The sequence below is a fragment of the Dendrobates tinctorius genome, unplaced genomic scaffold (genome assembly GCF_039654945.1).
Source record: "Dendrobates tinctorius isolate UK_male_01 unplaced genomic scaffold, ASM3965494v1 ptg000004l, whole genome shotgun sequence".
Classification (NCBI taxonomy): Eukaryota; Metazoa; Chordata; class Amphibia; order Anura; family Dendrobatidae; genus Dendrobates; species Dendrobates tinctorius.
The window spans coordinates 16635380-16663135 of record NW_027361672.1 but is presented as its reverse complement, the minus strand read 5'-3'; the positions used below and the strand labels follow the sequence as shown (position 1 = coordinate 16663135).

The 27756-nt window shown below is 43.8% G+C and overlaps 1 protein-coding gene across 2 annotated transcripts in view; it reads left to right on the top strand.

The window, feature by feature from the left end:
- ATP9B (ATPase phospholipid transporting 9B (putative)) overlaps nt 1-27756 on the top strand; it is a 478099-nt gene that overhangs the window by 393222 nt on the left and 57121 nt on the right. For both annotated transcript variants that reach the window (XM_073566404.1, XM_073566400.1), the window contains exons 18-20: nt 7681-7764; nt 14997-15167; nt 15457-15555. In XM_073566404.1, the coding sequence (XP_073422505.1) occupies nt 7681-7764; nt 14997-15167; nt 15457-15555 (354 nt within the window). The remainder of the gene's footprint in view (nt 1-7680; nt 7765-14996; nt 15168-15456; nt 15556-27756) is intronic.

The following is a 27756-nucleotide window of genomic DNA, read 5'->3' as shown; positions in this document are numbered from 1 at the left end:
AGTCATGTGTCCTCTACTTATTTGTGTAGAGCTTCCAGTAGATCTTAGCTACTAAAGCACTGTATTTACAGATGTCTAGATATGTAAAATCTTCTCGCAGGCTTTGTTTTCTATGTAATCATCTTATTCTAACGCTCTGTACTGACAATAAAGTAATAGACTGATCACCATGCATATGTTGATGATGGTATTGGCAATATGAATCAATAGATGCTGCAGGCCAGCTTCACTTAATCAGAGGCATGATTAAATTAAACTCCCTGAAGACCTAACAAAATGTCATAAAAATTACTTTTGGCGATAATGATACATAATTAATTGTAAGAAAAAAAAATTGGTGTAATTTATTTAGCAATATAAGGTCAAATCAATAGACCTCTTTCCCCAATGACATTTATTAAGCTTATGTTTTAGAAGCCAATTGACAGATGATTATTTAGAATAATTATATAAACTTCAATGATATGTGATATTGAATCAATAATGTCCAAACTGTATAATATTTATTGGGCAATGGATGATTTTTTCCTATTTATTTATTTTAATTTTAACCAGAATAAAAGGTTATTTCCATATTTATAAATTCTACATTGTGAGATATATACAGTGGGGAAAAAAAGTATTTAGTCAGCCACCAATTGTGCAAGTTCTCCCACTTACAAAGATTAGAGGCCTGTAATTAACATCATAGGTAGACCACAACTATGAGAGTCAAACTGAGAAAACAAATCCAGAAAATCACCTTGTCTGATTGGGCAAGATTTATTTTGCAAATTTGATCATGCAAGATTTCTGGCTCTCACAGAGCTGTAACTTCTTCTGTAAAGATACTGTCACACTTAGCGATGCACCAGCGATCCTGACCAGCGATATGATGCGGTCAGGATCGCTGGTGCATCGCTAAGTGGTCGCTAGTGAGCTGCCGCACAAGCAGATCTCACCAGCGACATCGCTGGGGACGGGGGTCGCTACTTACCTGTCACACTAGGCGATCCTGGCGTCCTCCCGCCCGCCTCCACGCTCGTCTCTCCACAGGAAGCGCCGCAGGAAGCTGACGAGAAACAGTCATGGACGTTCTCGCGCGATCAGCGATAACCAGGGGGGAGCGGGTCGGAGGTAAGTATTAGACACAGCGATATCGCTAGCAATATCGCTATAGCGTCACAAGTTATAGCGATATTGCTAGCGATATCGCTAAGTGTGACAGTACCTTAAGAGGCTCCTCTGTCCTCCACTCATTACCTGTAGTAATGGCACCTGTTTGAACTTATCAGTATAAAAGACACTTGTCCACAACCTCAAACAGTCACACTCCAAACTCCACTATAGTGAAGACCAAAGAGCTGTCAAAGGTCACCAGAAACACAACTGTAGCCCTGCACCAGGCTGGGAAGACTGAATCTGCAATAGGCAAGCAGCTTGGTTTGATGAAATCAACTGTGGGAGCAATAATAAGAAAACGGAAAACATACAAGAACACTGATAATCTCCCTCGATCTGCGGCTCCACGCAAGATCTCACCACGTGGGGTCAAAATGATCACAAGAACGGTTAACAATAATCCCAGAACCACACGGGGGCCTAGTGAATGACCTTCATAGAGCTGTGACCACTGTAATAAAGGCTACCATCAGTAACACACAATGCCGCCAGGGACTCAGATTCTGCAGTGCCAGACGTGTCCTCTTGCTTAAGCCAGCACATGTCTGGGCCCGTCTGCAGTGTGCTAGAGAGCATTTGGATTATCCAGAAAAGTATTGCGAGAATGTCATATGGTCTGATGAAACCAAAGTAGAACTGTTTGGTAGAAACAAAACTTGTCGAGTTTGGAGGATACAGAATGCTGAGTTGCATCCAAAGAACACCATACCTACTGTGAAGCATGGGGGTGGCAACATCATGCTTTGGGGCTGCTTCTCTGCAAAGGAACCAGGACGACTGATCCGTGTACATGAAAGAATGAATGGGACCATGTAGCGTGAGATTGAGTGCTAACCTTTCATTAGCAAGGGCATTGAAAATGAAACATGGATGGGACTTTCAGCATGATAATGATCCCAAGCACACTTATTTTCCACTATAATTTGCAAAATGAATCTTGCCAAATCAGGCAAGGTGATTTTTCTGGATTTGTTTTCTCATTTTGACTCTCATAGATGTGGTCTACCTATGATGTCAATTACAGGCCTCTCTCATCTCTTTAAGTGGGAGAACTTGCAAAGTTGGTGGCTGACTAAATGCTTATATATATTACAGTATTAATTACAGTACTTAATGTATTTCTAAAATATTTCCTTATTCCGTTTATTATATTAAGGGGGCAGAATCTAATATATAAAGCTCAAGTGTGTGTATGTGTGTATGTCCGGGATAGGCATCCGCACCGTCGCAGCTACAGCCACAAAATTTGGCACAGTCACACGTCTGGACCCCGAGAGTGTCCTAAGCTATGTTGTGAGGTGAAATTTTAACCCCTCGCGTTCCAATTCACCAAACAATTTTGCCCCTATCTACATAATGGGGAAAAAGTGTGTGTGTATCAAGCCCCGCCCCTCATTATGATGTCATAATGGTTGCCATGGCGACGCTGATGTCATAGTTTGCAAGCCCCGCCGCTCATTATGATGGCAATGGTTGACTATGGGATGGAGGATGTGTGATGGGTATATGGGCACTGGACTATGGGATGGAGGATATGTATGATGGGTATATGGGCAAGGGACTATGGGATGGAGGATGTGTGATGGGTATATGTGCACTGGACTATGGGATGGAGGATATGTATGACGGGTATATGGGCACGGGACTATGGGATGGCGGATATGTATGATAGGTATATGGGCACAGGACTATGGGATGGCGGATATGTATGATGGGTATATGGACACGGGACTATGGGATGGAGGATATGTATGATGGGTATATGGGCACGGGACTATGGGATGGAGGATATGTATGATGGGTATATGGGCATGGGACTATGGGATGGAGGATATGTATGATGGGTATATGGGCACGAGCCTATGGGATGGTGGATATGTATGATGGGTATATGGGCACTCGACTATGGGATGGCGAATATGTATGATGGGTATATGGGCATGGGACTATGGGATGGAGAATATGTATGATGGGTATATGGGCATGGGACTATGGGATGGAGGATGTGTGATGGGTATATGGGCTCTCGACTATGGGATGGAGGATATGTATGATGGGTATATGGGCACGAGCCTATGGGATGGTGGATATGTATGATGGGTATATGGGCACGGGCCTATGGGATCGTGGATATGTATGATGGGTATATGGGCACGGGACTATGGGATGGAGGATAATTATAATTTGCTATAACTAACCACAGTTAGTTACTATGCCCGGGCAGCGCCGGGCTCTTCAGCTAGTAATAAATAATGTACTAATGTGGTGACTTACTGGAGAGTTATCATACCTGTTGATTTTCTCTTGTTTGAAGCACATTGTTCACCATTGTGGTCTAAACGTACAGTATCTTGCGAATCTGGTTAATTACCTGGAATCTTAGGGAAATGCTAAAGTGACTGGAGTATAAATATATCGGACATATACAGTAAATAACCCTATATATTCAGTGTTGATTGACACTGCTGAGAGGAACAGAGGCCGCTATCTGCAGACCGGATATAACCTCAAGAGAAATGTGCTGTCTTCCAGGTGCAAAAATTAAAGATGTGTCTGACAGGATATCGGGACTCTTCAGACCTACAGATGACTACCCATTCCTGCTACTACATGTGGGGACAAATGACACCGCAAGAAACGACCTGGAAACCATCTGCAGAGACTTTGAAGACTTAGGCAAGAAAGTGAAAGAACTGGGAGCGCAGGTGGTCTTCTCTTCCATCCTCCCAGTGGATGGCCATGGAACAAGGAGGTGTAATAAGATTCTGCAGGTGAACAACTGGCTACGTCGATGGTGCCGTCAGCAACGATTTGGATTTCTGGATCACGGAGTGAACTACTTATACGATGGACTACTTGCTAGAGATGGGGTGCACCTTACGAAGACTGGAAAGCATGTATTTGGAAGTCGCCTTGCTACACTTGTAAGGAGAGCTTTAAACTAGAACAACATGGGAAGGGAAGCAAAAGACCAGAAAAAGCCATACACCTGACAAATGCTATTGAGAATTCTGCTATTAGAAGTGGAAAGGAAGAACAAAGACGAAAGAATCTAATTAATAAAAATATTGGAGAAAGAGAAACCAATCACAAACTAAAATGTTTCTATACTAATGCACAAAGCATGGGCAACAAACAAGGAGAATTGGAACTACTAACACAGGAAAAGAAATATGATGTCATTGGAATCACTGAAACTTGGTGGGACAATACACATGATTGGAATACAAGACGAAGGATACAACTTATTTGCAAGAAACAGACTTGATAAACGAGGAGGGGGTGTCGCATTGTATGTTCGAAACGCGTATATCTGCACAGAGATTGAAGCTTCAGAGAATGGGAGTTCTGTGGAAACTGTTTGGGTAAGAATACAAGGACAGAACAATGGAAAGGACACCATTGTAGGCATTTACTACAGGCCGCCTGTGCAAGCCGAAGATATGGATGAACTCTTTATGCATCAGATGGCCAAGTTCTCCAAAAAATATGACATAGTTGTCATGGGAGATTTCAACTATCCAGACATTTGTTGGGAATCTCTCTCAGGCAAAACTAACAGGTCAAGGAAATTCTTATCCTCTCTTGCTGACAACTTTATCTTCCAAAAGGTAAAGGGAGAAAACAAGGGGAACTGCTACCTTGGATCTAATCCTTATAAACAGGGAGGAAATGGTTGAGGAGGTAAAAGTGGCTGGGACCCTAGGAGGTAGCGACCATGCTATTTTAGAATTTTGGATAACTAGAGGCGGAAGACCTGTGAAGACTCAGACGTCAAGGTTAGATTTCAGAAAGGCAGATTTTAAGGGATTCAGAAAGAGAATTGGAGGGATCCAATGGCTGGATATCCTTAAAGACAAAAATGTCCAGGAAGGATGGGAAATCTTGAAAAATGAAATTCTCAAAGCACAGTTGTTAACAATTCCGAAAAGAGGGAAGAATAGGAAGCATTTAAGGAAACCAGGATGGATGAACACAGAACTTAAGCACATGCTAAAAAGGAAGAAAAAAAGTTTATAAAATGGAAAGAGGGAGGCATATCTAAAGAAGAATATAATGCTGTCTGCAGAACCTGCAGGGCACAAATCAGATTATCTAAAGCTGAAAATGAACTGAGGCTTGCAAGAGATGTCAAAAGCAATAATAAAGGATTTTGGGGATATGTCAAAAGTAAAAGAAAAGTCAAAGATGCTATAGGATTTTTACAGGATGAAAATGATGAAATGGTAAGACAGGATGTTGAGAAGGCTGAACTTTTAAATTCCTATTTTGCATCTGTTTTCTCTCAGAAAGGAAATGCAACATCAACTGTTATTCACTGTCCTATTAAGGGACTAGAAGAATCCAGGATATCTATAAACAGAAAGATAGTGAGGAAACACTTAGCTAACCTTAATGAATTCAAGTCTCCAGGTCCAGATGAATTACACCCCAGAGTACTGAAGGAGATAGCAGAAGAAATTTTTGAACCCCTCTCCATAATCTTTGAAAATTCTTGGAGAACAGGAGAAGTGCCAGAAGACTGGAGAAGAGCAAATGTTGTTCCTATCTTCAAAAAGGGGAAGAAGGTGGACCCAGGCAACTGTAGGCCGGTGAGTCTGACTTCTATACCAGGAAAGATCTTTGAACAAATTATTAAACAATATGTATGTCAATACCTGGATAAGAATGAAGTGATTAAACAGAGTCAGCATGGGTTTGTAACTAATAAGTCTTGTCAGACTAACTTAATTTCCTTCTATGACGGTATCACTGATTGGGTGGATCAAGGAAATGCTGTAGATATAGTATATCTTGACTTCAGCAAAGCATTTGACAAAGTCTCTCATACAATCCTTATTGAAAAAATGACTAAGTATGGAATGGACAAGGCAACTGTTAGGTGGATTCATAACTGGCTTAGTGATCGGACCCAAAGAGTGGTCGTAAATGGCTGCACATCCAGTTGGAAGAATGTCTCAAGTGGGGTACCACAGGGCTCTGTCCTGGGCCCTGTATTGTTCAACATCTTTATCAACGATTTAGATGAAGGAATTGAGGGTAAACTGATTAAATTTGCTGATGACACAAAGCTAGGAGGGATAGCTAATACTAGAGAAGAGAGAGAGAGGATTCAAAAAGATTTAAATAAACTGGAGAAGTGGGCAGCAACTAACAGAATGGTTTTTAACAGGGAGAAATGCAAAGTACTACATCTGGGCAATAAAAATGAAAAAAGCATATATAGAATGGGAGGAATAGGGCTAAGTGACAGCACATGTGAAAAAGACTTGGGTATACTAATAGATCACAGACTGAATATGAGTCAACAGTGTGATGCAGCAGCAAAAAAGGCAAATGCAATTCTAGGATGTATTAACAGAAGCATACAGTCTAGATCACGTGAAGTCATTATTTCCCTCTACTCCTCTTTGGTCAGACCTCATCTGGAATATTGTGTCCAGTTTTGGGCACCACATTTTAAAAAAGACATCAACAAACTGGAGCAAGTTCAGAAAAGAGCGACCAGAATGGTGACCGGTCTGCAAACCCTGTCTTATGAGGAAAGGTTGCAGGATTTGGGAATGTTTAGTTTGCAAAAGAGAAGACTGAGAGGAGACTTAATAGCTGTCTACAAATATCTAAAGGGCTGTCACATTGTAGAAGGATCAACTTTATTCTCATTTGCACAAGGAAAGACTAGAAGCAATGGGATGAAACTGAATGGGAGGAGACACAGATTAGATATTAGAAAAAACTTTTTGACAGTTAGAGTGATCAATGAGTGGAACAGGCTGCCACGAGAAGTGGTGAGTTCTCCTTCAATGGAAGTCTTCAAACAGAGGCTGGACAGACATCTGACTGGGATGATTTAGCGAATCCTGCTTTGAGCAGGGGGTTGGACCAGATGGCCCAGGAGTTCCCTTCCAACTCTACGATTCTATGATTCTATGATTCTATGATTCTACATGGCTCATTTCCTATTGAAGGATTAGTGATGTCTTCACACCGATTCAGTGATGTCACTTAATAGGAGATACAGACAAGTAAATCACTTTCAAAACCAAACTCCTATAAGGGTTGCTATAAAAGTAAGACAGGTTGATTATTGACAAACCAATCACCCTAACAATCAAACAAAGTCAACCTCATTTCATATGATGAACTTTTGCTATGGTTGAAATGGTCTATTTTTATTAGTTAATTTATAACTTGTAGGGGAACCTTTAAATCAATCTGTTCTACCAAAAGATTTAAATAGACCTTGTCGTCTGCATGAAGCAGAGGATATTGGGCGCTTCTCAGCTGACTGAGCTCCTGGTTTCTAACATGCGGCATGTTTGGCATGTTCGATCTTTTTCTGCACATTTGACCTGCTCTGCACTTCAGACCAACTGTGCAGATGTAAAAATGGTAATGACTGTGAAGATATAGGCCATCGGGCAAGCAGTAATGTAATAGTAATGTCACATGTGAAAATGTAATTTTACAAGCAGTATTACCCACATTTGTTATAGCATTTCTTTGATTTTTTTTTAGTGTGGAAACATGGCAAGAGAAGGATTGAGAACTCTGGTTGTTTCCAAAAAATCATTAACTGAAGAGCAATATCAAGATTTTGAGGTACAATAAGTTATGTACTTTAACTTTATGCAGTGATTGGTGTTTGTCAGTTTTACATTATGTATAATATCCGGAGATGTGTCCCTCTGTCCGGCCTCTGGCGGATGCACAGGAGTCGGCGCATGCCAGGACGTGGGTTCGAGCAGCAGCAGCTTCAACTGGAAAGAGACAGACTCGCCACCTGGGCGGGTTCAATAGCTAGTTTATTATAACACAGCATTTTTGCAGCACTATAAAGTACTTGAATTGACTAAAGTATAGATTTGTGGTGGGGGGGAGTACTACTGACCAGTGATCATTTGTTCTTCACTTTTGCAGCACATATTAATGCTATTGCGCCAGTTATTTTAACATATGAGTGTATGTGATACTGTTGATTCTTACTATGTTGCCTGCACTGGAACACTAAATTAATTTTAATTAGAACACTATAATTATTCTAAAGCACTCTGTTGGAATAGGCCTGGTTTTACTGTTTTTTTATACCTTTTGAAATTAAAAGAACACTTTCAGAGCAATGTTTTTTTACAGAGTGATCAGAAAAATATCGCTCTGCGTAGTACCAGAGTTGACAAAATAAATGCAATACCAAATAGAGGACATGCATTTTTTTGTCTCTAGATTTCACTATACAAACTGCATACATTATCAAATGGATATCTTACACCAGATAAAGCTAGTCTACTTACTTTGAAAAGCCATGTCAGACCAGCTATAAAATCAGCATTTTATGTCTATCTATAGAATAAAACAGCCATTGGCATAATTACCGTATTTATCAGACTATAAGACGCAGCGGACCATATGGCGCACCCCAATTTTAAGAAGGAAAATGGGGAAAAAATAATAATGTGTCAAATGGGGGTCCGTCTTACAGTCTGAATTCAGCTTACCTGGGAAGGGATCCGGCACAGGTGGAGGAGTGGTCACAGAGGTCATTCAGTGCTCCTGGCTGGTGCGGTGGTGGCGGCTCTGTGCTGGGGCAGCTGGGCTGGACTGGAGCAGCTGTCCTGGGGCAAGTGGGCTGTGCTGGGGCAGCTGGGCTGGGGCAGGTGGGCTTTGCTGGGGCAGCTGGGCTGGGGCAGGTGGGCTGTGCTGGGGCAGCTGGGCTGGGGCAGGTGGGCTGTGCTGGGCTGGGGCAAGTGGGCTGTACTGGGCTGGGGCAAGTGGGCTGTGCTGGGCTGGGGCAGCTGGGCTCTGTGGGGTGATGGTGGCGGCGGGCTGTGCTCCGGTGCAGGGGCGGCGGCTCCGCCGGCATTTCCTCGCAGTCCGGAGGCCCCCGCACATCCGTTGCTGGCTGCCGCCATGTTGCGGTGGCCTCCGGGAACATGGACGCCGGGAAGATGGCCGCCGGTCAGGGGACGGCGCATGCGCGGGTTCAGATCTCGTCCCGAGATCTCGGGAGACGAGATTCAAATCTCGGCAACGAGATCTCGTCCCCCAAGATCTCGGGACGAGATCTGAACCCGCACATGCGCCGTCCCCGGACCGGCGACCATCTTCCCGGCGTCCATGTTCCCGGAGGCCACCGCAACATGGTGGCAGCCAGCAACGGATGTGCGGGGGCCTCCGGGCTGCGAGGAAATGCCGGAGCACAGCCCGCTGCCACCACCGCACCGCAGAGCCCCGCCCGCTGCCACCACCGCCCCGCAGCACCCGCACCAGCCTCCAGCCATGATTGGAGGTTAGTATATTGCGACCATAAGACGCACCCCCCACTTTCCCCCAAAGTTTTGTGGGGAAAAGTGCGTCTTATGGTCGGAAAAATACGGTAGTCATATGAGCCCCAGGACAAAATTTTGATCTGCGCCCTTACCAGCATGTTGCTCTGATGCATGTGCCCCAATAGATTCAAAGATTCAAAGAAGCTTTATTGGTAGGACTAAATACACATTAGTTTTGCCAAAGCAGGTGTACAGAAGGGAATAGGGATAGGGACTGTATGGATGTTGGGAAGGGGCTGTAGGAAAGGTGGATGGGGCAGATCCAGGATGGGGCTATAGAAGTCCATGGCATAGGGAAGGTGGATGGGGGCAGATCCAGGATGAGGCAATAGAAGTCCATGGCATAGGGAAGGTGGATGGGGGATTGGGGCTATTCAGGGTGGGGGCCATAGAAGTCCATGGCATAGGGAAGGTGGATGGGGGGTTGGGGCATATCAAGGGTGGGGGCCATAGAAGTCCATGGCATATCATAGTTCTCTTTCTCGCAGTCTATGGCATTCGCTCACATATTGCGCTGCTATCTCCACTGCTCTCTCTTCTTCCCCCAGCAGGATGTATGTTTTCTCTTCCTCCTTCATGGTGGTGAAATCCGGGAAGAGATGTGAGTCTCTCCTGAAGCGAGTGTCCCTCACTGCTGAGTACTTGGAGCAGTGTAGCAGGAAGTGGGTCTCATCCTCCAGGGCCTCCTGGTCACAGTGTTGGCATACTCTTTCCTCCCTGGGCTTGTAGCTCTGCCTGTGTCGGCCGGATTCGATGGCCAGACTGTGGGCACTGAGTCTATACCGGCTCAGGATCTTGCGGTCTTTGGGGTCCGGGAGTTTCTCCAGGTATGGAGCCAGTCTGTAGTCTCTCTGTAGACTCTGGTACATGGTCAGTTTCTGTGAGCTGATGATGTCGTTCTTCCAGTCACTTGCGTACCTCTCCTGGCCTTCGTCTACCATCTTCCTGATACCTGCTTTTGTCAGGTTGTTGTGATTGGTTTTCTGGTCAGGTTGGGTTTGGGTGAGTTGTTCCGAGGGTCCTGGTTTTTCTGTTTCCCCTACATGTGTCAGGGCTTTATGGTGATGGGAGCTTGGATTGCTCCTACGTAGGTGAGCCCGGAATGACAGTGCCCTCTTTAGAACCGTTAGGTATAGAGGGAATCTGCCCAGCTCGGCCCGGCAAGCACTGTTGGAGGTGCTCCGATGGACTTGGAGAAGGTGCTTGCAGAATTCCAGGTGGAATATTTCTGTTGGGCTTGAATCCCACCTTGACCAGTCTGGGTAGGTGTGAGGACCCCAGACTTCGCTGCCATACAGGAGGATTGGGGCGATGATAGAGTCGAAGATTTTTAACCAGACCCTCACTGGTGGCTTTAGATGGTAAAGTTTCCTTCGGATGGCATAGAAGGTTTTGCATGCCTTGTCTTTCAGGGTCTCTATGGCTTGTTTGAAGCTCCCTGATCGTGAATCTCTAGGCCCAGATAGGTATATTTGTCCGTTCCTGTAAGGGCGCAGTTGTTGAGGATAAATGAAGGGTGCTGGTCTGATTTTCTCTTTCTCTTCTGGAACACCATGATGTTGGTTTTCTTTAGGTTGACCGGTAGAGCCCAGGTGGAGCTGAATTTCTCTAAGATTTTCAGGTTGTCTTGGAGGCCTTTCTCGGTTGGTGACAGAAGCAGCAAGTCATCTGCATACAGCAAGTCATCTGCATACAGCAGGAATTTCACCTGCGCGTCGTGGAGGGTGAGACCTGGTGCTGTGGAAGATTCCAGAGCGGTAGCCAGCTCGTTGATGTAAATGTTGAAGAGCGTTGGGCTTAGGCTGCAGCCTTGTCTGACTCCCCGGCTCTGCTGGAAATAAGTCGTTCTTCTGTCGTTCACACACTGCAGAGGTTCTCGGTCTAGGAGCTTTTGATAACATCATAGGTCTTTCCTCCTATTCCGCTCTCCAGCAGTTTCAGGAATAAGCCTGGGTGCCACACCGAATCAAAGGCCTTTTTAAAGTCCACAAAACAGGCCTATATCTTCCCGTTCTTTGTATTGTGGACGTGGCTCTGAATGAGGCTGTGCAGGGTGTAGATGTGGTCAGTAGTGCGGTGGTTTGGCATGAAGCCTGTTTGGCTCTTGCTGAGGACGTTGTGCTCGGTGAGGAAACTGAGGATCCTCTTGTTCAGGATGCTGTTGAACAGTTTTCCCAGGTTGCTGCTGACACATATTCCTGTGTAGTTGGCTGGGTCATACCTGTCCCCATTCTTGTGGATGGGTGTGATGAGGCCTTGATTCCAGGTAGGAGGGAAGTAGCCGGCACTTAGCACAATATTGAAGAGTTTAACCATTGCGGCCTGTATTTCTGGTGGGCTGTACTTCAGCATTTCTGGTAGGATTCCATCCAGGCCACCGGCTTTTCTACATCTTATGGAAGAGATTCTCTCTGCTACTTCCTGTAATGTAATAGGTGCATCCACGGGGTTTTGGAAATTTTTTACTTTTTCCTCCATTGCTTTTAGTTTTGCCATTATGTTTTCCTGTTCTTGGCTTAGTTCTTCCTTTGGAATGTCTTTATAGAGGTCTCTGAAGTACTGGAGCCAGATGTTGCCATTTTGGATATGGATGTTGTTTTTCTTGTCTTTTGTGCCCATGTGGTTCCATAGTTCCCAGAAGGAGTTGTCTTGGAGGGCGTCTTGGAGTTGGTTAAGTTTGGTGGAGATGTAACTCTGCTTCTTCCTCCTGAGGATGGTTTTGTACTGCCTTTGTATGGTTTCATAGGCTTCCCTCAGACCCGGGTGGTTGGGGTCTCTGTGTTTCTTGTTTGAGGCTGTTCTCAAGGTCTTCCGTACGGCTTTACATTCTCTGTCAAACCATCCATTGATCTGTTTTCTTTTGGTCTCTTGTAGTTGACTTTTTTAAGGTCGGACAGTCTGGCCATTGCATAGAATATATTGTTGAGGTCTTTTGCAGCTTGACTCACTCCCTTTGGGTTAGGCTGGTACTCGTAGTTGTAGAAGTGGTGGAGCATCCGCTGTATTTCAGGTCTGCTGGGAACCTCTTTATACTTTAATGCCGACGTTTTGTGCCATTTATAGGATGGAGGCCGGGTGAAGAGGCCGCTCTGCTGTGGCTTTTGAGTGGATGGTTTCTCTGTAGATTTCAGGTACAGAAGAAGTTGGTTGTGGTCTGACAGGTGCGTTTGTGGGGAGACTATGAAGGCGCTGATATTTGCCAGGTTCATATCTGTAATGGCATAATCTACTACACTCCTCCCTACATGGGAGTTTAGTGTGCACCTCCCTAAGGTGTCTCCTTTGGTTCGTCCGTTAAGAATATGAAGTCCTAAACTTCTGCATAAATTCAGGAGCTTTTTACCACTTTTGTTGACTGTACTGTCATAGCTGTTTCTCTCTGTGACTACTGAGTCTTGGCCGTTATTCTCTGCTCCAAATATGTAGATGTTCCCATCTGTGGTCAGGAAGTCGTTTTCTCTCCCTGTTCTTGCATTGAGGTCTCCAAAGATGAGAACTTTGCCCAGGCCCTGATAGTGGGCGGCTTCTCTTTGTAAGATCTCGAAGCAGTCTGGATTGAAGTAGGGTGACTCTGGCGGTGGTATATAGGTGGCGCAGAGATAGACATCAGACTGAGAGGTGAGGATGGAGCTGCTGATCCTGATCCATATGTGGCTGCCTCCTCTCTTCACCGGTTTGATGTACTGGTGGAGCTCCTCTTTATGCCAGATCAGTATTCCTCCTGAGCTCCGGCCCTGTTTGATGTTTTTATTTTTCAGGGCAGGGACAGAGATTTCCCTGTATCCGATGGGCACCAGAGATTCGTCTTCGGCTCTGGTCCATGTTTCCAGGAGGATCTGAATGTCTTTATTTCTCAGTCTTTGTATAAAGTCAGGGTCATTTGTTTTACATCCAAAGGCCGAGGTGTTGAGACCCTGAATATTCCAGCTGCTGATTGTAAGTGAGGTCATTTTTTTTTTTTTTTTATATATCTCTTGGGTGTATATACCTTGTAATGAGTATGGCTGTGTAGGACACACCGGATCTCTGACTGGTTTATTAATGTTGTTTCCGTCCAGTCACATTAGTTTCCTGCACACTGTGTTGAGTAGAGTCTTTATCTCCTCCATATCTCTGCTCTGTATGTCTCTGCTCTGTATGCCTCTGTTTCGCATGTCTCTGTGTGAGGTCGGTGAACTCCTCCATGGTGGTCTCCTCCTCTGATGGTCCAATTTTGGGTGAGGGTGTATGTTTTCAGCTTCCTTTGATATAATTGTTGTTTCTTTCCTTCTTATTGTCGGGGGTCTTTTCATGGGATTCTGGTTGGTGTTGGCTCCAGGCCTAGGGTGGTCTCTGTTTAGTACAATGTCCTTCAGCTCTTTGGCCAGAAGGCTGACCCCTGATTTGTTCAGGTGCTTACTGTCATAGAGGTGATGGTGATTTATGGAGGGGTGTTGGGCCAGAATCACTTATCAGTTATGTTAATAGATATGTGTGTTTATCCCAGTAAAAAAAAGTTACAAATAAAATATATAAACCTTACAAAAAATTTTGAAATAACAATTTTCTAAATAATAATCATACAGTTACCAAATATTACTATACCGTTACTGAGCAAAGTTCAGTACATTAATCATACCAATAATCTATATATATCAAGCTGAGTGTATGTGTGTGTGTATGTATCAAGAGTAGTGAGGAGAAAATGAGAGGCGTGAGGGGAAAATGACAGGTGTGAGGGGGGAAAATGAGAGACGTGATGGGAAAATAAGAGAAGTGAGGTGCTGCTGCTGTATGAGAATGTGTATAGAGAAGAGTGAGGCACTGCAGGTGTATAAGGCCACATTCAGTATTTGGTCAATATTTTACTTCAGTATTTATAAGCCAAAACCACAAGTGGGAGAAAAATACAGAAGTGGTGACGTGTTTCTAATATACTTTTCCTCTGATTGTTTTCCGCCAAGTTTTAGCTTACAAATACTGAGGTAAAAATACTGACCAAATAATGTGTGAAAGAGGTCTAAAGGAGAAAAGTGTGGTGCTGCACAAGAGGTAGGCTGTGTATACGATACGCTTTATTGCAATTAGTGCAATTTCTCTCGGAATCAAGTGTTTCCAATTGTGTATGGAAGAGGAGTGTGAGGTGCTGCCAGAGGAGGCGACTAGAAAGGAGAAAAGCTGTGCTGCAGAAAAATGCTGTGTATAAAGGAAGTGCATGAGTTGGAGGAGGAGGCTGTGGAAAAAAGACCATGAGGTGCAGGAGGAATAAGGCCCCTTAGCTGCCGCCGTTAAAAGACGTATCGGCAGTCGTTAATGGGTCCACACTGTGTTAAAAAAAAATATCCTCTGATGACTATTAGAGGAGTTTTTTAGTGAATATGTTATGGAAATGTAAGCAGGTTAACAACTCGATGTGTTAAAAACTATATTGCTGTGCAATATACTAATTTTAAAATGCTCCGTACCTGCTTGCTTGGACTTTTATATCCGTGGATGTTTAATTTTTTCATTTTGGATCTTTTTGTCCAGAATCGGTACAATCAAGCCAAGCTAAGTATACATGACAGAGCTCTAAAGGTTGCAGCTGTGGTAGAGAGCCTGGAAAGGGAAATGGAGCTACTTTGCTTAACTGGTGTGGAGGATCAACTGCAGGCCGATGTCAGGCCCACGCTGGAAATGTTGAGAAACGCAGGGATAAAGGTATGTGCATTTGGTGATGTAAATAAAGTTGCGAATGTAGCTGTCTTGACGCCATATAAGTAGCTTTGTTGTTTTTCTAAATAAAGTCCTGGTCTGGAAATTTGCTTGTCCTGCTCTAACATATTTTTACCTATTGTGGAAGATTACTCCACTGAAAAAGGCATCGAAACAAATTTACAAGGTTCTCAATGCCTTTGAGTCTATCGACAATAACCCCTTTATAATAGACTCCTAAAGCCTCTTGAGAAGAGAATTTGGTGACAATGTTATTTTTTTTATTTGCTTTTAGATATGGATGCTTACTGGAGACAAGCTGGAAACAGCAACTTGTATAGCAAAGAGTTCTCACCTAGTATCACGGAACCAGGATATTCACATTTTCAGACCAGTAAGTCTATTTGGTAGTCTGAATTTTTTTTTTTTACATTATGCTTTTAATCATACAATAAACAGCGTAAATTAGAGTGCTTAAAATAAGAGATCTTCTGTGTAAACCATCATTAAGTATTCGATACCCTGCAGTGCCACCAACAAAATTCAGAATTTTGCAATCATGGTATTTATTTGGCACTTAAAACAGTTACCATATTTTTTTTTTTTTTTTTTTTTTTTTAAAGATCAATTGGGCATTACCAGAGAGATTTCACTGTGGACATGTACTTCTACCGCTTTCTGATGCTTACCAATCATAGGCAGGCAGAAACACACTGGGTAAAGAAAGCATGCCCCCAAAATAACATTGGCAGTCTGCTTGTCTCAGTTCAATGTCATGACATATGGTGGAGCACAGCAAACCTGAGTGTGGTTAACCAACAGCTTTCAGCTCTCGTCTCTGGCAGTCAGTGTAGAGGAAGGTGCAGTGCTGCAGAGTTAAGCTTCATTACAAACACTTCTAGTAGCTCTTCTCAGATAGTCCTGCCAGCTCTGCAGCAGGCGTCTGCAAACAAAGGGAAAAAGTACACGCCCCCATGATAGCTTAGAACAGACTCTATGTGATTCAATGTGTCTGCGCACTTCAGTGTAGATTGATTACCTGTGCTGTAGATCAGCAGATCTAAGTGTGATTAACAACTTTCAGCTTTCACCTCCAGCACTCAGTGTGGGCAAGGGGCAGTGCAGCAGAGTTGGCAGCACCACACTTGCTTTGGCAATGCTACTAATTTGTATTTGGTCCTGCCAATAAAACTCATTTGAACGTGAGAGGAGAGCTACTTGAAGTGTTTGTGTTGAGACTCAACTCTGCAGCAGTGCCTATCCTCTACATTAAATGCCAGAGATGAGAGTTGAAAGCTGTTAATCACACTCAAGTCTGCTGTGGTCCTGCATGCCATCACTTTGCAGTTAGAAGAGCAGACTGTTTGCCAGTACATGTCTCACACTGAGCCTGTTCTAAGCTATTGTGGAACATGTTCTTTTACCAGTGTGTTGCTGCCTGCTTATGATTGTTCAGCATCAGAAAGAGGAAACACATGTGCCCAATGATATCACGCTAGTAATGCCCACTTGAACTTAAAAAAAAAAAAAAACTGTTTAGGTGTCAAATATTTTGATCGCTAATATTTTTGCAACAGAGACAAAATTAAAAAAAAAAAATATTCTGCTCTGCAGCCACTATTACATCATGTGTCCAATTCAACTTGAAAAATTTGGTGAAAGTCCTCTTTAATATACAAATGTAACAGACCAATACTCGATGCAACTGCTCTCTTGATTTTATTCATGCGTCAGTGTTTATCGCCTGTATGCTGTCAGTTTTTTCCACTGATAGCACACTCACACATTACATTTTATAGAGCTAGCCACATGTCGAGTTTTATTTATTTTCTGACCAATGATTTACATAAAAAATGTAGATACGTCCTATTCCGATCCATCTCGCGGACATAATTCTTCTGTTGAGTTGAATAAGTCTGTAAAAGAAAATGAACAGCACACTGTTGGCATCTGAGTGCTGTCTATTTTTCATTGAGTGATTGCTTGTGATACCCGGAAATCCTACATAAATTTTGGGATGACACTGGGACCAAAATCCAATGAAAAACAGATGCAGTGCACTTATTTTAAAAAAAATATTTTATTTTTGCTCATGTGAAAAAACACAGACATGAGAAAATCAAATATAGCATATAAGTGTAAATTAGGGGTTCAAAATAAAGTGTACAATATCAGATTTGTATGCTAAATTAGATGTAGTCAAGGAGCTCTATAGGCATGGTTGTGAAATCCCAAAGAACAAACCTTTGACTTTCTATAGGAAGTGTGAAGTGTTTTTTTGTTTGAAAAATTAGCGGCGTACCTCACGAATGTGAACCGACTCTTACTGCTTGTGTTACATGATTTTCATATCGCATGTCACACCTACAGATTTGAATTTTTTTTTTTAAATTGGCACATCGAATAACAAAAGGTTTCTGATCCCTTATTTAAGACTTTAGCCCTGTGGGTGAGTTGAACAAACTGTTCTGTACTATGGGCAGAGCAATTGGGGTTGGCAGCAGTATCTCATAAAGGAAACAAGGTAAGTATTTCCAATAACTAAGTACTAAAGGTATGTTAAATAGGGTCAAACCAAGCAAATCAGTCATAAATATTAGACAGACTAGGCAAAAGTATGCAAACTATGAAAAAATGAATTTTATCCCATTCCTCCCAACAAAACCACTTCAACTCTGTTTTGTTGGTGTTTTTTTTCCCATGAACTACTCACTTCAGGTCATTCCACAACATTTGAACTATATTCTGTATCCATTCTTTTGTGGAACTATTGGTGTCCTTTGCGTCATTGTCCGGCAGCATGACTCAGTCATTGTCCGGCAGCATGACTCATGATCTATTGAAATTCAGCTGTAGAGATATTATCCTGTAGAATTTCCTGAAAAAAAAAAAATAAGAATTTATTCAATCAAAGACAGCAAGCTGTCATGGCCACCACTACTGTGTTTCAAAGATGATACGAGTTGTTTTTCTGTAATACAGTATTTTTTTTCTCCAAACATAACACTTCTCATTTAAACAAAAAAGTTATATTTTGGTCTCATCTGTCCACAGAACATTGTTACTAAAGCCTTCTGACTTGCCAATGGGATCTTTAACAAACTACAGAAGGGCAATAGTGTCCTTTTTCGAGAGCAGTGACTTTCTCCTTGCAATTCTGTCATGCACACAATTCTTGTTTAGTGTCCTACTGGTGCTTTACTTGTAAAGTTAAAATTGTCTGATGTGAGAGAGGCCTTTAGTTGCTTACATGTTACCTTAGGTTCCTTTGTGACCTCGCACACTATTATATGCCTCGCTCCTGGAATGATCTTTGTTGATCTGCCACTCCTTGGCAAGGTAATAATGGTCTTAAATTTACTCCATTCATTCACAATATGTCTGACTGTGAAGTGATCAAATCAAAACTCCTTTTTTTAGATGGTTTTGGAACCTTTTCCAGCACGATCAACATCAACAACTTATCCTCTGAGATCCTCAGAAATATCATTTGATTATGCCATGACACACTTCAACAAATATGTTGTGCATATCAGACTTTGATAGATCCATGTTCTTTTTAGTAAAGCTGGACACCCACTTACACCTGATTGCAAACAGTAGACTCTAATTTCACCTTCAAATTACCATATTTTTTGTATTTTTCTGACTATAAGGCTATGTGCACACGCTGCGGTTTTTGCTGTGGTTCCGCTGCGGTTTTGGCTGCAGCAGTTCTGCAGACAGTGTACAGTAGCATGTTATCCTATGGGATTTACATTCTGCTGTGCACATGCTGCGGATTTTTAACTGCGGAAAAGCTGCAGTTTTGAATCCGCAGAAAGAATTGACATGTCAATTATTTCTGCGGATTCTGCTGCGGTTTGCCACCTATTCCATTGTCCAGGTGGCAAACCGCAGGGCCAATCCACAGGTAAAACCGCAGGTCATTTTACCTGCGGTTCCGCAGATAAGAATCCGCAGACCAATCTGTAGTGTGTGCACATAACCTAAGACGCACTGTACCATAAGACGCACACCAAAAAATTTAAAATTTTATGCGTCACATGGGGGTCTGTCTTACAGTCCGAATTCAGCTTACCGGTGTGTGGGGGGTGATTGGCAGCACTGGTGGAGCTGGGTCACAGGAGGTGTTTGGTGGTCCGGCGAATGTCTGACTCTCATCCCAGGCTGGTTCAGGGGTGCGCGGTGCTCCTGAGATCTCAATATGCACATGCGTCTCCTCTGGTGACCATTTTCCCAGCGGCCACTGCATTGTAGCAATCGAATTACAGGGGCTCCAAGCTTTCACAAAATGTCAGCGGAGCTCCCGCACCACCAAGCACCGCCAAACGTGTGCCACACCAGCCTGGGATGGGAATCAGATCATCGCCCTGCAGCGTCGGACCACCGAACACCCCATCTTCCCAGCCCAGGACCCGCAGAATCGCCCTTCTCCTGCTGCCGCCACACTCCTGGTAAGTACATTCAGGCTATAAAACGTGCCCCTATTTCGCCCTCAAATTTTTAAGGAAAATGTGCTTCTTATAGTCTGAAAAATATGGTCCCTGCTAATTCTCCACATACTTTTGCCACTCACAGGATTGTGATATTGGATCATTTTTTTTTTTTTAAATAAAAAATTACAAAGTCTAATTTTTTACTCATTTCTTTGAATTTGTTCTCTTTATTTACTTTTAGTACTTTTGTGAAAAATCTAATGCAGTTTTAGGTCAAATTAATGCAGACATATGGGAAATTCTGAAGGGTTCACAAAATTTCAAGCACCACTATTAGTATTGAAATAAGCAATCAGCTGGCATCAATCATACACTTCTCTGGTCATGTGCGCACACAGAAAATACTGTCCATTTTTGAGCACAAAGCCGTAAATCAAGCAGCTGAGGACCAGGATGGAGTGGGCTACCAGAGGTTTTAGGCCTGACATAAATTATTAGTACCATAAGTTCTATAACTTACTATTTACATCTAATTTATGAACAGTTTTTTACCTGAAAACTTCCCTTTAACTTTATTTTTTTTTTTTACTAAAACAAGAATTACTGTAAAATTAGAGCCACTCTAGATGGTCGTCTTCAGCCTTTGCCATCATTAGTGCATGGTTAACGATCGCCGTTTTCCCCTGTTGTCCTTAATTCCTATGTGCGTCGATTAGCCAGACATTGTGTTCTTTATTGCACACAGAGAAGGATTACTGAGTGGCAGATAATTAAACGCATAAAATATATGAGAATATGCTGAGTACTCCATAGAATATTTTAAATAATAATTATTTTTTAAGGCTGTGCTGAGGAGGCAGCAATTTTCCATGCACTTTTAATTATAACTTGGTTTTATGTCCTAAAATAAAAATGGCAAAGTTGTTACGACTTCTTTGGCACTCTCTGATAAGACATATGTCTGTGTCTCGTCTAAATGAAGCACTTTTCCAGCAGAAATAATTATTAGAATATCATTTACATGTAAATGCAGTTTGTTGTGAAACATCAGAATAGCAGATTAGGCCCTGCAGACTCCTATTTGCAATTAAATTATTAATGCTTCTGATAAAACTTCAGATCAATTTTTGTTGACCTTTTCGGAAAGTAACATCGCAAATTAAGTTTCTTGAACAAAATCTATTTACTTTGTGTTTTCCTATAGTTTATAATAAGTAGGGAGGCTACAATTATGTCAATTTGCCGTGCAAGGGCTTTGAAATGAAATTTGAAAAGCTAATCATTTGTTCACATTTTTTTTTATAGTATCTACATGTTCTAGTAGGTTTCTGGGTCCTAAGAAATATTTTAGAGACTATTCAGTTATTGTATAATAGTCCCTGTGGACTAATACCAATATAGTTTTATGTAAAGCATGTTATTTAGGGGTGAAGAAGGTTAATTCTTCAACATAAAATAAAATGTTAAATGTGTTTTACTGGACCATAATATTGATGACCTGTTCTTATCATAGTCCAACAATAACAGATCAATGATAGTGGAGGCCTGACTTCTGACACCTTTCTATAGGACTGTACCTGGTAGAGAAGATCATGCAGGGTGTTGCGTCCCTTTCACTTAGCTCATCAATGAGAGTTGCTTTTCGCGTCATAAATGATCTGATATTGATGCTAGGGATAGGACAAAAATAAAAAAAACTTGACATTCCTACTATAGCGGTGCCAGGTTCTTCAAATTGGTCTTACCTGGGTTGGAACCCTACTTGTGCACCCATAGAGAGGAGTGTCATGTGTCTCCTCCGCCTTCTTAGTAAGCATAGACCATCGGTATTATAGTATCAGGAAAACCATTTAAGGTTAACCAGGGGTATAGCGTGGATAGTTTGTCCTTTGATCCTGTAGTATAAAATACAATTTTAAAAATGAACATTTTTCATTTATATATTTTTATTACTTTTCTTTTTATTTAACTATTTTATTATGCTAGCTCTAAAACTATCATGTCTGTAACTTTGAATCCTAGTTCTGATCCTAGACCTAACCCTAGATCAGTGGTCCCCAACCTTTCTGACCTTGAGAGCCACATTCAGCTTATAGAGAAGGTTGCGAGCCTCATTCAGCACTGAGGGAGGGTCGTGAGCCACATCCAGCTCCCACCCCCTTCAAAGTGGTGTCAACCAAAGCCCCATTATAGGTATAATGATAACCGAAACTTTTCCACAGAAATCACTCCAAAGCAGTACACTGAGATCCAGGGGTTCCCACAATACCCCCATTCAGTATTCTCCCATCAAGGACTCCCAACACACTGTCACATCCAGCTTTGAGCATCTCCTCTAACAGGTAGTACCATACCTAAAACATCTCTAAACCCTTAAGACCTGTAAATGTGCAACCGGATCTGCACTTCTGTACAGGGCTACTCACAAAATTCACAATTTTGAGATGTACTCTTCATACCTGTTTGCTAGACCTGGACCTAATGCACCAAGCTGGCAGACAGTCGCGAGCAACAATTCATGGGACGGCAGGCCACATGTGGCTCCTGAGCTACAGGTTGGGGACCCCTGCCCTAGATAGTGTTAGAAAAAGTATGTTAAGCCCAAAAGATTATAATATTAGTGGGTTTTGTTATCTGGAGTTTTTTTTCACATGGAACACTTTTTTTAAGATTTGGTACAGCTCCTGCATATGGTATCTGTTACCCCTCTCACAAAATTACAAGTGAAAGCAGTACAAGAGCACAGCAGCCTTTATAGTCTCAGTCTCTGCCTAAATAGCCAGATTGTCATTGGCTGCTGCGCTCTGGTATCAACTAAAATTAAACAATAAAACAAAAAAAACTGTCAAGAGGTTTTTGCTACCTCATATGAGAGCAGCATAATGTGAGCAAAGAGACCCTAAATCCAAGGATGTATCACTCAGTTTACTGGGTGCAGCAGTTATGTCACTATTGGTTTTTAGTTTTATCATGCAGCAAAGCTGAAAAAAGCTAACCCCACCCACACCAGGCTCTCTATGTACATTGTCTATTGACAGTGAGCTGCTTATCACAGGAGGTGGCGGATTCAACCTAGTAAGCACATGCCTTGTAGTCCAGACAATGATAATCACCAGGTGATAAAACCCTCACCGTAAGTAAACAGAACACAGCTTGATAAATAACACATCGTTGAAATCTGTGTTTTAACCCCTACCTAATGTTGTCCTCAGATTCCAAAACAAAAACCTGCTGACAGATTCCCTTTAAATAGCCCACATTAACTATAGCAAGCACTTATTAACTCCTGAAATTTACAGCCATGGGCCAGATTAGTCTATGCAATGTGTCCCCATAATGCAAGTTTACATGCGACAGTCCCATATGCGCATCCACGCATAAGAATATTCACTAACAGATTCCTGTGCATCCTAGGATAGAGGGCGCATACATGATGACGTGTTTGCCTCATCATTCCCAAGTGAATTGTGCATGCTCGATGACGTTAAGAACGCATCATATTTTATCACACATGTAGTCCCTTATCACGGCAGGTACGCCAGTCTCTTAGCAACATAGATACTATGTGTTCCAGAAGTGAAACGCGTGGATCATAGAGGACTGCTTGCCCATCAGCTAGTTCTTGCTATAGGAAAATGTCGGTAATTTACCATAAATCAAAGTTTTACACTTGCCAGGCTCACCATGATGGGTCTGTGAACTACATCTTGGATTCCTCTGCTGATACCAGCCTACTGATGAGCCATGAGCAGTGGGGAAACGCGTAGAGGCCCTATCTGGGAATGAGAAGTATCTGTTTTTCTCACATTACCAATTTAAGGAGTACATTGTTTTCTATTTAATATTGACCATGCTGCTTTCTGTTTGGTCCACTATTTTTGACCATTATCCTAGAATATTGATTTTTCTGGTCACTAATTATCACAGGGATATATAGGGCAGTTGATGGATAGCCACCGTGGAGCGGGGTGTCATATTAGTTCATCCCTTAGTGTGCCAATCTCTGTGGCTAGACAGTATCAATATATAGGGAGCAGTTTTAGGGCATTTTCAGTGTTATCTGGTATCACAGTAGGCCATCTTATCTAGGAGCTCCCTCCTTGCAGCTTCTCTCTTAGGGTCCCGTTTCACATAGTGACACACCAGCGATCCCGACAACGATACGACCTGGTAAGGATCGCTAGTGCGTTGTCACACAGCAGCTATTCTGAACGATTCCAGCCTGCGTCCCTGAGTTCAGCGTCACCAACGAGGTCGCTCGTCAGCGTCAAACCCAGCGATGCATGCAGGCCAGCGGGACACCAGCGATCAAAAAATGGCCTAGGACTTTCGATCACGATCAGCGATATCCAGCGGGGGGGCCGTTTGCCGCTATGTGTCACATGTAGCGAGATTGCTGTTGCATCACAAAATCGGTGACGCATCAGCGATCTCGTTATGTGAGACGGGGCCTTTAGGCTGTTTTGGTGTATTACTTTGTCTAGTCTGCTTATTGTAGGGGGGGTTATAAATACTTTTCATGCATATCTAATAAATTGCTGTTTTAAGGAGATATGTATGTTATTCATTTTCAAATGATCCTTATATTATTCTGCCTGAAAAAGCCAAGTGCATCGCTTGGCAGACCCATAGGGAATTTATTGAGCAGCCGTTGATCATGTACATGACTGTTGTATTTTCTCACAGGAATAGAAGTGCCCCGTTCTCCCATTCTGTCAATCGGTGCGGATCCTAGCAGTCGGTCCCCAGCCGTTCAATCAGTTATCGCCTTTCCTGTTGATAGGTGATAAGTTGTTTTCACAAGGCAATCCCTTTAATTTTATTAGAGAGTGGCCACACATGAACAACATCTTCAGTAGCGAATAAAAAGCACCCGGGATCCCAGACCCACTCCAACCTGTCACGTATGGAGTGACCTAAATGCAGTGGTGGCGTTACTTTGGATGACATTATATAGCTGCTACCAGTGTATGGCCACCCTAGCTAAAAGACGCTAAAAATGTTATTGCGCTGATTTCAAGAGTTGGAGAAGAAACCTGGTGACACAGGAACTGTGCTACGTTTCAAATAAAAGTATGTTTTTTTTGTTTTTTTTTTAACATGTTCGGACAATTGAACGTAATATTAAGAATTAGGAAAACCTTTTTATGCACTGCATATTATTGTCTGTCCAGGTATGTACAGACATGAAAATTGTTGGTACCCTTCTGTTAGACATTGCTTTTTTTATTTAGTTTGTTTTTCGTGTTAGGCTGCGTTCACACGTCACTTTTTTTTTGCATTTTTGCTGCGTTTTTTAACGCACGATTTTGCAGCGAAAACGCAAAAAAAAGCATCCCATGCAATCCAATGGGATTCCGCAATGCTGTGCTAATGCTGCAGATTTTCCCACGGCGGAATCGCATTGTGGAAAAATCCGCAGCATGCTCATTATTTTGCGGAATCGCGGCAAATCCGCCCACATAGGAATGCATTGTTCTGCGTACTTTCCGTATGTGGCTGTACCCACAATGCGAAAAGTAAGCAGAACATTTGCGGATGGTACCCACGGTACGGAGGAGAGGAGACTGTCGCGGTCTCGCAATAATGTAGCGGTCCCTATTCCTCGCGAGAACGCTACATTATCGTGAGATCGCGACGTCATCAAAGGTCTCACAAGGCATTACTGGGACCGGAAGCATCGCTGAGGACCGGGAAGGCTGCGCGGGACGCCGGAAGGTGAATATAACACTATTTTTTTATTTTTTTTTATTATTTTTAACATTATATCTTTTACTATTGATGCCGCATAGGCAGCCTCAATAGTAAAAAGTTGGTCACACTCGTCAAACACTATGTTTGACGAGTGTGACCAACCTGTCAATCTGTTCTCCAAGCGATGCTCCAGATCGCTTGGAAAACGCTAGCATTCTGCAAGCTACAAGCGCTTGCAAATCGCTAGTTTTTCCGCGGGAATTTAAAATGCGATTTTCTCCTTCGTCTCATTGGGGGACACAGGTACTGTGGGTGTATGCTACTGCCACCTGGAGGCTGACACTAAGTGAACAAAAAAAGGTTAGCTCCTCCTCCGCCGCATACACCCTCTCCCTGATTGCGGGCGGAAACCAGTTTTTTGCTTAGTGTCCTTTGGAGGCACACACGTCTGGATGTCTCCAGACGTTTTTTTCTCTTTTTTCCTATGAAGATAAGACCGGAGCGACGGTCCGTATTGAAAGGGTCCGATCTCCCCAAACCATCAACGGGCGAGCACGCGTTGAGTATCGCCCTCCACGTATCCTTTCCCGTACCGTGGGATGTATCTGGGCCTTTTTTCCCAGACTTCCATTTTTGTGTTTGTTATTTTATGAAGACAAGACGGGCAACGGATCCTATTGAAAGGGTCCGATTTCCCCAAACCATCAACGGGCGAGCACTTGCGAGTATCCCTCCACGTATCCTCTTCCGCGACGTGGGACATAATGCCGGACTTAGCCCTGGCCACCCCTAGGTATTGAAACCATGGGGCTGTACAGAGGCACAAGAGTAGTCTGTGCGGCCCTCACTGCTCCACCAACGCTAGGACGGCGGTGTGGCAAGGCGGCGGACGGTCCCTCTCCTCACCCCCTGAAGGGGTTAGATGGAGCTAGGGTGCCTGCACCGTCCATAAGTCACCCCATTCCCGCTACCTGAATTCTTCATGGAGGCTCCTCGCTTGTCAGGTATGGAGGGGTGGGGAGGGCTCTCCGGCAGCGTTCAGAGGCTCCAGGTAGGGGGAGAGGAGGATGCAGCCCCTGTCGTTTTTTTCCCCCCGCTTCCACACTGGCGCGGATCCCGGGTTCTGGTGCCATAGGAAGTGGGGCGCCTGTGATGTCCTCCTGCGCGCCCCTTCCCGCGGCGGGCATGTAAAAATTTAGCCCGCGTCTCCAGCCGAGAGCTAGGCCGAGGGGAGGAACGTCATTTCCGGCGCCCGCCCCCGTGACCAGAGCGGAAGCCTTGCAAATTGAGCTCCTGGCTTCACTCCTGGGTAGGCCACGACCGAGGGAGGACGTGGCCGCCTGCTCATAGGAAAGACGCAGGAAGGATTCCCCAAGCAGCAGTGCAGACAGGAGCGGAGCACGGGGGACACAGGTTCGAGGTGAGTGTGAACCCGACCCTGGAGGCCACATTACATGCAGTTAGGGGAGCTGCTCCTCCTCTTCCTTCCCCCTCAGCTCCCATCGTATAGGCGGTATTCGTGGTGTCCAGTCTGGCGGTAATATGGCCGAAAAAGGGAAGACGCACACGTTTCTTTATGCCACATGCATCTCCAGTAGGAGTATGTTTCCACGAGCACAAACCAAAAAGTTATGTGACGCCTGCGACTCCGAGCGCGCCAAGGAGCCCCACCCTGTGACAGAGCTCAGGGATTCAGATCCCCCGGAATGGGCCTTGTCACTATCACGGTCTATGGCATCTCTGACAAAGGCGATCGAGACCCTTCAAGCCCCAAATAGGGGCAGAGGCGCCGGCTCGCCTGTCTGGGAGGGTTCGTCCACCTTACAAGAACCTCCAGCTTGCAGGGGCCGCGCTCACGCTGGGCAGGTGCATAAGAAAAGAACCCACACAGTATCCCCGGGCCCATCCGGTGCTTCAGCATCCGTGAGTGCGGCGTCTCGTTCTCCGTCACCATTTTCCGAGAGCGAGCAGGGTTCAGATGTTGACGCCATCGAGTCCCTGGACTTAGATACTCCAGGGTGTCTGGAAACGGTTGACAGTCTCATCGAAGCTGTCAATCAGACTTTGGGAATGGAGGATGATGTCTCCATGGCCTCAGGCCATAAAGTGGCCTTTAAGCGGGCGAGGTGATCGCATAGGGTGTTTGGCACTCACCCAGAGTTCGAGGACACAGTGCAGCGTCATAGGGAACGACCGGATAAGCGTTTTTCGGGCCAGAAAACATTGAAGGCAAGGTATCCGTTTGCACCTGCGCTTTGTAAGAAATGGGCGGAATCTCCTGTGGTGGACCTGCCAGTCTCACGCTTGGCTTCGAAAACCTTATTGTCGGTGCCTAGTGGTTCTTCCATTAAAGACCCCACGGATCGGCTCATAGAGAACTTGACCCGCTCTGTATATGAAGCCTCAGGGTCAGCGCTTTCGCCATCGTTTGCAGCAACATGGGTAGCCAAGGCCATGATGTC